Source organism: Neurospora tetraspora (assembly GCF_033439725.1).
Source record: "Neurospora tetraspora strain CBS 560.94 chromosome Unknown B0H65scaffold_4, whole genome shotgun sequence".
Classification (NCBI taxonomy): domain Eukaryota; kingdom Fungi; phylum Ascomycota; class Sordariomycetes; order Sordariales; family Sordariaceae; genus Neurospora; species Neurospora tetraspora.
This window is the reverse complement of record NW_026944386.1, coordinates 190609-204521: the sequence shown is the minus strand read 5'-3', so window position 1 is coordinate 204521 and position 13913 is coordinate 190609. Positions and strand designations below refer to the sequence as shown.

Here is a 13913-nt window from a genome sequence, read left to right as displayed (position 1 = left end):
TTATATTAAATTATTTATATATATATATATATATATAAATATTCGAATAAATATATAATTATTTATTATAATCTTAATCTTTATTATATAAAAAGAATTTATATATATAATTTATAAGAATTATAAAACGAAAGTTTTAAAAATAATTATTATTAATATTAATAATACGGGAGTAATAAGGTATGTGAAAATATTATATTATAAAGAGTAATACCCTCTAAAAAAGTTAATAAGAACGACTATTTCGAAATAAAATTAATATATCCTATAATAATCGTTATTTTATTAGGTATATCCGAACCCGGTAAGTAATTATTTTTTTGGGAGGGGTAGGTCTATAACCTTTACTACTAAAAATCTATATAAATATATCGGTCCGGTATTGATTAACGAAAGTAATTCTAAAAAATATTTTTATAAATTTAAAAACTTAATTATGTATATTTATATATTTATATAAATAATAATATACCTTTTAAAAGAAAACGCAATTAGAAACTCTATATTTTTATTAAAAATAAATAAATATAAAAATTAGAATATTTATTAAAAGGTTATCTTTTTAAACGCTCTTATATATATTTTCTATATATATATATATTAGAAATCTTTTAAGGAATATATTTAAATAAAGAAAAGAAAATAAATCGCTAATAATCTTTAAGCTTTAAGTAACTATATAGAAATATAGAGCTTTATTTATACGAATTCGTATTAAGTACCTTATAAGGGAATTTAAATTAGTTTAGAACATTACAATTAATTACTTCCAATATATGCTAATTAATTTTAATTATACTCCCGGGAAAGTTATATTTAAATATAGTAAGAAGTTGCCTATTTTTTAATATAATTATGAAATATTAATTACTTATTAAATAACTTGTATAATATTTTAAAACCCTACTATATATTACTTTCTTATAATAATTCGCGTACGTATTAACTTCCGCCCTTATATGAAATTTATTTTTCAAGTATATATAAATAAATTTTCCCGCAATAATATTCTAAAAGGCTTAGAGGAATGATTTAGCGTTATAATAAGTACTTTAATGCTAGGCCGTTTTCTTAAGACTTTAGAAATTATATTTTAAAAGGGACTAAAGATTTTTTTTATTAGTAAATTTTGTAAATAAATTATTTTAATTTATTTCGAATTACCAGTAAGTGATAAAGAATTATTAATTTCATTTTTAAACCATAGTTTTACGTTTTTTTTATATAATTTATACACGTTATAAAAACGGTTGAATATCTTTCGAAAATATACGTTTCAAAGTCTTTAAGAGAAATTTAATAAAGTATGTGCTATTTTTAATGGAATAAAGGATTCGGACCAAATTTATTTTATTTAGAAATTAAATAAATGGGAATTATAATATTATCTTGCGAAGTTTTTCGATTTTTATTTACTTCGGGAATTATTTTTTTCCTATTTTAAAGATTATTTCCTATACGTAGTATAAAAGAAATTAAACCTTTTATAACGTTCTAAGGGCGGGTAGATTATATTTAATTGAAATTATATATGGTATATTAATATTTATTTAAAATTGCATAAGTCTAATATTAAAATATATATAACTATTAATATATATTTATATTATGCCCTATAGTTTTATGTTAGTATTTCTATAAGCATAACGAAGTTTATATTTTATTAATAAATAGAGATTATTAGGAAGTATATGTTTATATTGATATAAATATAATTTAGTTGCGGGAATAAAATTAATATAGTAATAAATAAACTTTATGATATTGTAATCGGGAGTAAAATTCAGTGGATTTTAAAATTCTAACGGATAGCCTTAAATTTAGTCGTCGTTTTTAAACTGCGTACTAGTAAAGAAAACCTTCCTACCAGATATAATATAGTAAAAAATGATTGAGTATAATTAATATATAATTTAGAATAACCGTTTAATATATAAAATATTTTCCTCCGAAGAAAAAGTATTAATAATTAATGTATTAAAAGTTAATAGAAGTAATTATACGATAACCAAATGCTTTTTTAGATGGTAAATCTCTTCCGATTGTATATAATCGGCTTTAATTTAATATTAATAGGATTATGTTAAAAAATTAAATTTACAAACGCGTAGGCGTTTATTAAAGTTCAAAATTATATAGTATTACTATATACCTTTATACCCCGGATTCGAACCGAATTCTCGGACTTTATAAAATATTAATATTAATATATTATCCGGCCTTAATGTAATCGCCGTTATATTGTATTTAAAAGATTAATAATTTTATATTATAAATATAATAAGGTTAAAACTTTTAATTACTGGTATAAAATAAATTAGGGGTAGTATATATATTTAAAGAATAATATTCGGTAAGATAATTTTAAATTCGACCGATATTTACCCTAAGAAATAATAGAATTGTACGCTTTAATTATAGAAAGTTTTGTCTTATACGTTTGAAATATGTAAAACTAATTATTCTAATAATAATATAATTACCTTCGGAATTAATTAAGGGAATATGAGTTAGTACCGAAAATTCCGGCCGTATATTTTATAAATTTATTAATAAATAATTTTAATAAGGTAAAGAAATTAGTTAAATAAAGGGGAGGAGATATAAATAGGATAATAGAAGTATTTGTCACAGGATCTGGTGACATTGGTTTATAGTGTACATTACGAGTTCTGCCTAGCAAGCAGAATATCGTCCTATCTTTTGTAGGTTTGGCTCACTAGGTATATGTACCCTAGCCTATTATAGTATGTTCTGCTTAACGGTGGGGAGGTTAGGGGTTTAATTCCCCGCAGCGGATATATCGAAGGCCGGTTTTTAAGTGCGCGACCACACAGTGGGAAGATAGCGACACGGAAAAAAAACATTGCTAACGGAGCCGATATGTCCCAGATCCCCCATTGGAACCATTGGTTCAGGTAGTGCTATAAGCCATCGCATTGCGATAAAAAATCCTCCGCGGACAATGTCCGCCTCCGCTTGGGTTGGACGGAGCCTTATCTTGAAGCTTCTCAGCTTTGCTTTAAGGGGAGGTAGTGTCACAGGATCTGGTAACATTGGTTTATAGTGTGCATTACGAGTTCTGCTTAGCAAGCAGAACATCGTCCTATCTTTTATAAGTTTGGCTCACTAGGCATATGCACCCTGGCCTATCATAGTATTAGAGGGCGGAATTAATAGAATCGAAGGTAATAATAAATATTAGCGCGATTAATACCGAGATTAGAGATAATTAAATACTTTTAAAATTAATTAACGGTTAATATTATAAAAGATATTATCGATGTATAAATAAATTAAAATAATAGTATTACTTAATTAATAATAAAGAGTATTTATATATTTATATTATTTAAGTATAAATAAAATTCTTATAATATAAAAGTAAAAGGTTTGCGTTTATATATATTAATATTCCCGTTATAAAGAAAATATATTAATAAAATTTTATAAAGATTACCAATTTATATTTGCGAAGATTGGAATATATAAATTAGAAAAGAAAAAAAGAATATTAAAAGGAAAAAAAAGGTTTGAACGTAATTCGAATTTGGAAGTTTAATAATATATTTTTTTTTACATATACCGCTCAATTACTAAATTCTTAGGTTTTATATTCTATTTAAGTATATATATAGTTTATATTTAATTATTATAGTTTGTTAAATTCTATTCTAAAAATTTAAATTTTATAATATAAGTAAATAGAAAGAATAATATTCTTGACGATTTTAACACTTTATTTATATTCTAGTATATTTAATACGGATATTATAAAGTAGCGAATAATATAAGGTTTAAATAAATATAGAATATTAATTCTATTATTACTATAAAGATCGTTTATAAATAAAAAGAGAAAATTAATATTTTAAAGGTTTACTGTTTATAATTACGAATTGAAAGTATTAAGGGTATTTTGGTTAAGGTAGGCGCGGAATTAAAATTATAAAAACCGATTAGCCGCGAGCTTTTCTAGCCTTTTATAAGGTACGTAGGAATTTCTTCAGTATCGGCTAAATCGATACAATCTTTCCTATCCGAAATAATATAATCCGATATAGTAGTATCGCTATTTATTAACCTTTATTTATTATTTTTTATATTATTTTCCTTTTGGAGCTTAGTTTCTTATTAGGAAGAGGGGTGAGTATTTTTGTATTCTATTTCTTCTTTCGAATTAAATTCTTTCTTTATATTTACGCTTTAATTAACGCTACCTCCTTATTTAGTTTAGCGTTCTTATTCAATTTTTAGTATTTATATTACGTTAGATTCCGCTCCTGTATCTAGTTCCCTCTTAATACCCAGCTCTATTTTCGTCTTTAACTCTTTTTTAATAAGAAGGTCTAACCGTACGGTCATTATTATCTATCCGTACGGTGGCTTAAAAGTTCTTATCTTAAGTAAGTTTTGTAGTGTAAAAGTAAGAAATATGTAAGATAGCTTTGAATTTTTGTTATGTTTTTCTCTATAAAATACTATTCTTGCCGTACCCGTAAGCGCTCTAAGAGCAGCTTTATAAACTAATGTTAGAAAGTTTAATAAAAAGCTTATTAAATTTACTTTCTAAAGTAAAGGTAAGCAAAAGACCTGCTAAGAATAAAATAATACCTATGGTGGAGACAGTATAAAATCTAGCTAAAATCAACGGTTAAAACCATACTACTTTTATTTTTTTATACTTAAGTTTGACCAACTTACACGTAGTTAGGTTTTTAGAACGACCGTACACATAGACTTTTGCCACCGTACGGTTAGACATTCTCTTTTAATATTCGGCTCCTTTTTAATAGCCGGTTCTTTTTTAATATTTAGTTCTCTCTTAATACCCGGCTCCTATTTAATATTTTTCTTTAAAGCCGATATTTATTTAAAAATAAGAGAAGCAGCGGAATTCTTATTACGTAGAGAAGTAGCCCGCTTTCGTATATATTTTAGTATTATTATTTGATAAATAGTATTAACGTCGGTAGAATTATTATTATCCTTTGTAATAATAATTTAGACGAAGGTAATTACTACGGGTTAATTTTTCTTTACTTTATTTATAATTTCTACCTCTTTTCTAAATTTGTTGAAGTTAACCGGCTTTAATAGTTCTATATAAAAATTAATAAATTATATTTTATTGTTATTTAAAAAAGGGTCAGTATTAACGAATTTAAATTTATTAATACTGGTATCTTTAGGAACCCTTTTATTAAATATATATTATTCGCCGATTTCATAAATAAAATAGAAATAGTTATTGAATAGCCATTTATTTAAAATATAGGGTTTAGTGTAAGTGTGAATAAAATACTATAGGGGTTTATTATTTACAGTAGGCCTCTTTTTACCTTTTTAGTATTTAATATATTTTAAATCTTTTCGATTAGGGAAACGGTTTATTGATAGTAAACTATATTAAATTTTATAATTTCGTTAAAAGGAGTATTTTTTATAATTATCGGGACGGAAATAGTAGGAATAATAAATGTTCGTTTCTTAGTATAATTAGTATAAGGGATAATAATAGTATTAATTTGGGTGGATAGAGGTAGACGGGTAGGAGTATTTATTAAGGAATTTAAAGTTATAATAAAAGCGGTTTCTAGCGTGTTGAGAGGTATTATTTTAATGATAAGTAGTTAATTATAATTGGTATATATTAGTTATATTGGATAGTTAGTTAGAATATCCGAATAGCGAATATTAGTTTTAGGGTAGTATGCAGAAAATATTGGAGTAGAGGTAGGTTATATAAATATTATAAAATTATAAAGTTAAATAATAGGTAGTAAGTAAATGTTTAGGAGAGTAATAAAGGATATAGAAGGGTAGTATTTATTAAGAAGAAATTAGGAAGAGTTTAATTTAATTAGAAATAGTTAGTCTTTCCCTTAAATATTGAAAATTGTTTTGGTAGTAAATGTTATAGTATAGTTTGATGGCTAATTGGGGGTATAAATATGGTACGCCCTTTGGGATAGGTATTAGAAGTATAAATTAAAGATATTATATTAATTTAAATTTATTATAAAAGTAGATTTATTTTGATTAAGTTTTATTATTTATTAAATAAATATAGTTTTATTTACGATTGTTATTCATAAACTTAAAAATAATTTGTAAATTTAGTATATATATTAAATTAATTAGGAGTTTTTTTAAATTAAGAATTAATTTTCGAATTATTTTAAAAACTTCTTTATATTTATAATAATTATATTAAATGTTAATTCGAAAAAATATATAATTATTTAATTATGATTATATTCTTTTATATAAGAAATAATTATTTTATATAAAAGGTTTATTTAATACTTTATATAAATAATTTAATATTTTAAGTGTTTTAAGTTAAATTATTTATATAAATATTAAATATGTATTATATAATTAATAGGTTGTATAAATATTTATATTATTTTGTTATTTAAAAAAATCGAATAAATTGAATTAAATAATTGTCATTCAAATTCTATTAAACGGCTTAAAATAAAACTGTAGTGTATATAATTTAATTAAGGTAAATTAAGACCTTTATTAATAAGGGAACTATTTATTCTTTTAATTTCGAAACCTTGAAAAATTTAAAAATAATCTTTTTATTGATTTTTAATATACGGAATTAAAAGAATTATCTTTATAATTCTTAGAAGACGAAAAACGCAACCTTATAATTATATTATATATAAAATAATTAAATAATTTAAAAAACCTATAAGAAGGAAACTTCTTTAAAAGAAAAAAGGATTTTATAATAATTATATATTAAATATCTTTATTAAATAACCGTTAACCGTTCTTTTTAATTTTAAAGATTTTGATTTTATATTTTTTTATTTACGTTTAATGATTTTTCGAATCAATTTATAATATAAATATTTTTACTACCGGAATTCAATATACCTTTAATTACAATGTTATATAATCCCTTAGGAAAGAAGTATTTAAATATTTATATTAATTATTAAATATAGTTTCTTAATTTTATTATAGAATCCTTCGGATTTTTATGAGGTTTAAATATTTTTAAATTAAAAGTAATTTAAAAACCTAATACTAATAATAATAAAGGTTACCCTCTTTATTAAAACGGTCAAATAAATATATTTTAAGGAAATTAATAATAAGTTTATGAAATATATAATTTTCAAAAGAATAAAACCTTTTAAAGGAAAAATATTTAAATAGCGTTCTATTTCTACCGTTAATATAATTTAGGAATTTAACGGATTTTAGTATTAAAGGGTTTAATTTATAATTATTAAATAAAGTTCTTAAAACTTTTATTATTAATTTAATATTTAAATTAGGTAAGGCCCTAGTTTTTAATTTTAAATTTTCTTTGTATTATTAATATTTTAAATATAATAAATTTAAAAAGTTTTATACGTTTTATAGTATTTAATAGAATATATAAGTCTTTTAAAAGTATTTATTTAAATATATAAAGTACGTTTAAATTTTAATTATGTAATTACTTTTGACTTATTATTTAGCGTTTAACGTATTTTATTTTTACGCTTTATAATTTTAGCGCGAACTTAAATTAAAACCCTTTCTAAATCCTTAATTTTAAAATTACGAATAATATTAGTAGAGAAGGGGACCTTGTCTTGCTTCTTCTTTTCTTCGGCTTTGTCAAAAATTAAAAAGAATATTAGTAAGTAAATATAATATTTGAAAAAAAAAATTATAATATACTTTTATATAAAGAATAATTGTTACCCTTGCCTTTGTAATAATAATTACTATAAGTACCCTTATTAATAAATTTGACGTCGGAAATATAATCGGCGAAAGGACTATAGTTATTAATAGTTATATATTTAGTATAGGGGTTTGTATTGGTTTTAGCGTTGAAAAAACAATAGGCTAGGCTGATAAATTATTCGGGGTAGTCCTACTTTAGAACTGAAGTAATTAATTCTCCTTTTATTTAATATCCTTTAAAATCAAGACGGCGGATAATAATTTATACTTTTTTATTAAATTTAATTACTTTTACTATCGATTAATTAATTTTAATAGGTATTTTTACTTAATTTATAGTTAAAATAATATAAATTTCGTTAATATTATAATTGAGGAATTTTTTAATAGCGAAGCGGAAACGTTTCTCGTTAAGTTAATTATTATTTAATTCTTTTAATATTTTATTATTATTTATATTTTATATAAAGGATTTGTTTTTAAAGGTATAGGAGCGGAGTTTTATAATAATATTACTTTCTTCGTTAATAAATATATTTTCTTTCTTTAACGTTAGTTTAAAATAAATATACGTTGGTCTTGTATGTAGTATGCGCTTATAGATTGATTTTGGTACGTTATAATCATTAATAGGTAATAGGTTATTATTATAGTAAAAATATTTATATATATTAAGGCATACAGAGAAGTAGGGTTATATATAATATAAAATAGACTTAATTGCTAAATTGAATCTACGCTGACGCGCTTGGGCGCGTACCTAGTACTTGTAGCTGATACGGGCTATTTTCTGACTAAATTGTTTCAATTGAATATAGCCAATATTTGGGCTACCGTAATCTTGGTATTTTTTCTTTGGGCTGCGCTTGGCTTGGCATCCGGACCGAACGTCGGGTTCAAATCTCGCGCGAGCAACATCACTCCTTCCTTCCTTCCTCATCAAGCCAACTGGAAAGCCGGAAAAAGTGAACTTCTTTTCTCAACACTTGACGAGCCGCACGACTTCGCACCACAGATTTTCGCAGTCGGAAAGACGAAAGAGAGAATTCCATCCATCTACTCCGGGTTGAGACTTGAGAGACTGAACGCACGATTCTCATGGCTGACTGGAGTTGCTAATGTGTTTCTGGTGAATGCCTGGTATTCGGATCGGAAAGAGGTGAAGCTTATTGGTGTTATGTATTCCTCCCGTCGATTTCAGAGAGAGGAACTCAGTAGTCGTGTTTTGACATTGGCCCTGGTGCATCTTGCTTGGTATCTGCCCTTCCCGCACTTTTCGGAAGACACCAACTCGAACCGCAAAAGTGTTGGTGTTTTGGCGCCGGGCATCATTCTTCATGGGTCTACCGGCATGTTGTCTGGATGCTCTCGACATGCCCGAGCATCTTGGAAACTGAGACCTCGTTGCCAGTTTGTGTATTAGGTTGTAATTACGAGCTTCGCTGGTCTGTGCGCTTCGGTTTTAGACCATCACTTACACATGAAATTACAAGGCCCACATTACAGCCTCAGCATTTGAAGAAACACACCAAGCTGGTCTGAGTTCCTGAGATAACCTCAAGATGCATCACCCCTTTCTTGATCAGGAAAAGAACCTAATAAATCGTAAGTGTTTCATTCTCAATTTCCTTTTTTCTCGGATATTTTTTTGCGAATATTCGGGGATTTTCCTGCTTCAAGAGCAAGTCGACCAAAAATGTCTCCAGCATCAAACCACGATGAGGTTGTTGCCTACGGTGCTGCAGCCGCCCATGCCGCTTGACGTTGTTATACGGATAGGATATAATTTTAAGGCCAAGCATAGTGATAAAAGTAAAAGTTATCGTCGAAGCTTGAAGATCTCACATCACGTGCATGATGTTTGGACAGCTTGACGTTATTTTGAACAATCATAAATGAATTGTCTTCATCAAAATGAAAAGTGATAACCATGGGAATCGTTATTAAATACAAAGCCATGCAAGTGTTTTCGTTTTTGCCCTCCTCCTTCTCCGTCCATTCCATAACACTTTTCCCCTCTTTTGTTCTCTTCATGAGACGGACTGAGACTGCAAAAGAAAAGCAGATCTAGGCCTTGTTACTAAAACCCATACCCGTTTAACTCCGCATAAGTACCTAAGACCACACCATGTGCGATCGATCGTTCCAATCTACTGCGCGTAGTGTGAAATGAAAAATGGAAATAAGAGAGAAAAGGAAAAGGTCGATAAGGATGCATTAGTTCAGGTCGTGGACGAATGCGTTTAGTCGACCTCCTCAACGGTGGGGCCCTCGTTGTCGTTGGAGCCAGGGGCGCCGCCGGGGAAGCCGCCGGGGGCAGCACCGGGCATGCCACCGGGAGCACCACCAGCACCGTAGAACTTCATCATGATGGGGTTGGCAACAGCCTCGAGCTCCTTCTGGTGGTCCTCGTACTCCTCCCGAGTAGCCTGCTGGTTCTCGTCGAGCCAAGCGACGATCTTGTCGATCTCGGACTTGAGCTTCTCCTTGTCGGCAGCGTCAAGCTTCTCATCGACCTTGGAGTCGCTGAGAGTGTTGCGGAGAGAGTAGGCGTACGACTCAAGGCCGTTCTTGGCAGCGACACGCTTGGCCTCGGCCTCATCCTCCTCCTTGAACTTCTCGGCCTCAGCAAGCATGCGCTCGATCTCCTCCTTGGACAAGCGGCCCTTGTCGTTGGTAATGGTGATCTGGTTGGTCTTGCCGGTACCCTTCTCGAGGGCAGAGACGTTCATGATACCGTTGGCATCAACATCGAAGGTAACCTCGATCTGGGGAACACCGCGGGGAGCGGGGGGAATGCCGGTAAGCTCGAACTTGCCGAGGAGGTTGTTGTCCTTGGTGCGCTGACGCTCACCCTCGTAGACCTGGATAAGGACACCGGGCTGGTTGTCGGAGAAGGTGGAGAAGACCTCGGACTTCTTGGTAGGGATGGTGGTGTTGCGGGGGATGAGCTTGGTCATCATACCACCAGCGGTCTCAATACCGAGAGAGAGAGGGGCAACGTCGAGAAGAAGAATCTCGGAAGTGGACTTGGAAGAGGTATCGCCGGAGAGAATGGCGGCCTGGACGGCAGCACCGTAGGCAACGGCCTCGTCGGGGTTGATGCTCTGTAGACATGCGTGTTAGTCGATTTGCTCAAAAAAAGGGGGAAATTCCCAAAATTCGAGAAAAAATATCTCGAGGGAAACGGATCAAAATACCTTATTGGGTTCTTTCCCGCCCTAAAATCAAAGAAAAAAGGTTAGTCTTGTGCTCCTTGCCGCCATGGTTGAAGATGAAGAGAAAACTTACAAAGTAATCGCTGATGAGCTTCTGGATACGGGGGATACGGGTGGAGCCACCGACGAGGACGATCTCGTGGACCTGAGACTTGTCGATCTTGGCATCGGTCAAGACACGGTCAACAGGCTGGATGGTGGAGCGGAAAAGGTCCTGGCAAAGCTCCTCGAAGCGAGCACGGGTGATGGAGGTGTAGAAGTCGATACCCTCGAAGAGGGAGTCGATCTCAATGGAGGTCTGGGCGGAAGAAGAGAGGGTACGCTTGGCACGCTCGCAAGCAGTGCGGAGACGACGGAGGGCACGAGCGTTGGTGGAGAGATCCTTCTTGTGCTGTGAGGGAATTAGCATCTGACACTATGCATTGAATGAAATGTTTGATGCCATGAACCCTATGTTTTAGGCATTGAATTCAATGTCCTAGGCATTAACTGACCTTGCGCTTGAACTCCTGAACAAAGTGGTTGACGAGACGGTTGTCGAAATCCTCACCACCCAAGTGAGTGTCACCGGCAGTAGACTTGACCTCGAAGATACCCTCCTCAATGGTGAGGAGAGAGACATCAAAGGTACCGCCACCAAGATCGAAGATGAGGACGTTGCGCTCGCCCTCAACCTTCTTGTCGAGACCGTAGGCGATGGCAGCGGCGGTGGGCTCGTTGATGATACGGAGGACGTTGAGGCCAGCAATGAGACCGGCGTCCTTGGTAGCCTGACGCTGAGAGTCGTTGAAGTAGGCGGGGACGGTGACGACGGCGTTGTTCACCTGGCCACCGAGGTAGGCCTCAGCGGTCTCCTTCATCTTCTGGAGGATCATGGCGGAAATCTCCTCGGGGGTGAAGACCTTGGTCTCGCCCTTGAACTCAACCTGGATGACGGGCTTGCCGCCACGGTCGATGACCTTGAAGGGGAAGTGCTTCATATCGGCCTGGACCTCGGGATCGGAGAACTTGCGACCGATGAGACGCTTGGCATCGAAGACGGTGTTGGCAGGGTTCATGGCGACCTGGTTCTTGGCGGCATCACCGACGAGACGCTCGGTGTCGGTGAAGGCGACGAACGAGGGGGTGGTGCGGTTACCCTGGTCATTGGCAATGATTTCGCAGCTGGGAGTACATGTTAGTGAACTGCTTGCCTCTTTCCAAGGTGAGCCCATGATGTGATGAAGGTGAACTTACCGGTCCTCACGGAAGACACCGACGCAAGAGTACGTCGTACCGAGATCAATACCGACGGCGGGAGCCATTGTGAATGTGTGTGATGTGCTGAAAAAGGGAAATGGGTATCGTTATGAGAAAAAGAGAAAAAGGTCGTCAAGTTAGTTTGCGTGGATGGGAGTCGCAATTATTTGTTTGAAGAACAGTGGTCTGAGAAGTGGAAGGAAGCCAAGGTGGGCTGTGGAGGGGCAGACGGAGCTCCAGAATTTAAGTTGGTGGTCGAGCTTGGTCGTTCTTGCTTCTACGAGCTTCTGTTAGTTTCCTAACCCCACTACGCCGGGGTACATCAGGGTACTTCTCGATCAAATCGCATGCTGTCGCATCCAGTCGCATTGCCTGGTCGCAATCCGCACCAACCGGTTGCCGCTCGCCGCCTCCAGATGGTAATCGAACCTTCTTTCAGGCGCCAGCGGCATCTTTTTCTGTTAGCAATCTTGCGATCCCATCAGGCCCTGATTATCGCCTTGTGCGATGCAAGCAAATTGATCTGTAAAGTTGGCTGAAATTGAAAAGGTACGTACCACGGTGTTGGCGCGCAAATGGCCCGTTCACTTCCCGCCAAGCCGGATGGAGACAGCCTCTTGAGGTACGTACCTCGAACTCAGGGTCACAATTTGAGGTGGGCGCCAAGACAAGGCTCGAATTGCCCCAGACTTCACCATGATTGCCATGTTCACGACAAAAGGGCCTTCCAGCCCATGGTCGCCCCATAGATCCAGCTAGACCGCTCGCGCATGAAGCTGTTCTGCCCTACGGCCTTGAGGTCAGGGGAAGCCCACTATGGGTGATACTTGGTAGCCGTGGGTGGTGAAGGACTTTGACAGCCATTGGATGTTACCAACCACTTCGTCCTATTGAGTGTTGATGATGATTTCCTCGGGGGGAAGGCTTATGCAGTTTGGGACCCTGCAGCTACCCCTATCTTTTGTTTACATTTGCCCCTTTTATCGTCAGTTACTTTCAGCCGCAACCTCAACACCTTCATGTTGCGTCTTACCATCGGCATTGCAGTTCATATCCAATTAGCAGCTATCTATCTCTACATTGTACATCTCATAATAACTTTTTGGCCGTAAATATCCCTCTTTCAGTTGGTACACGTAGAACAAAGAGGCCCCCAAGCTCTGTCGCAAACCGGTCGCAAAATGCGGCTGTGTGCGCATTGCCGGCCCGTTGGTTTGTATGGCGTTGGCGTTTGCGATCGGGCAGTTCTTAAAGTTGCGACAGGTTTGTACAAGTACCTTGACGTACCTCGCTGCAAACTCACCCTTGAACTCACCCTTGCATCATGGGCGAGCTGGCAGTGGATCCGTAAACAGAAACCTTGAACAGCGAAACAGTCATGACAGTCTCGATGCCTGATTTCTGACCAAGAGATCGAGATTGTCACAGCCGAGTGTCCCCAGGCTGATTATCTCTTTCTTGTCATCGTGCTACAGCTTCATGTTGGAGTTTTTGATGCGGACTTTGGCGGCGTCTTTCATTGAACTCTCCCGTATTTTTCAGCCTAGTTTCTTTCGTTCCTTTCAGCTCCAGAAGTGGAAGATGAGAGAAGCCCGACGGGAAGTCTCCACCAACCTCATTCCAGCATTGCCCGTCGGCCCCACAGCGGCGCATGAAGTCATGGACTGCGATAAGCGGGATAAGGCACTAGCGCGCCCCGCAATTTGACGATGAGCCCGAGGGGCAAAGGAGGGGCAAGAACACTGAGAGCAC

General features: G+C 33.9%; 1 protein-coding gene across 1 annotated transcript; it reads right to left on the bottom strand.

Moving 5' to 3' along the window:
• Window positions 1-9947: 9947 nt before the first annotated feature.
• Window positions 9948-12226, bottom strand: B0H65DRAFT_426270 (heat shock protein 70; the record flags this gene model as incomplete). The annotated part of the gene is made up of 5 exons (XM_062824623.1): window positions 9948-10811; window positions 10905-10925; window positions 10996-11313; window positions 11417-12086; window positions 12159-12226. The coding sequence occupies 5 exons, from the start codon at window positions 12224-12226 to the stop codon at window positions 9948-9950; spliced, it is 1941 nt and encodes a 646-aa protein (XP_062681208.1).
• Window positions 12227-13913: the final 1687 nt, after the last annotated feature.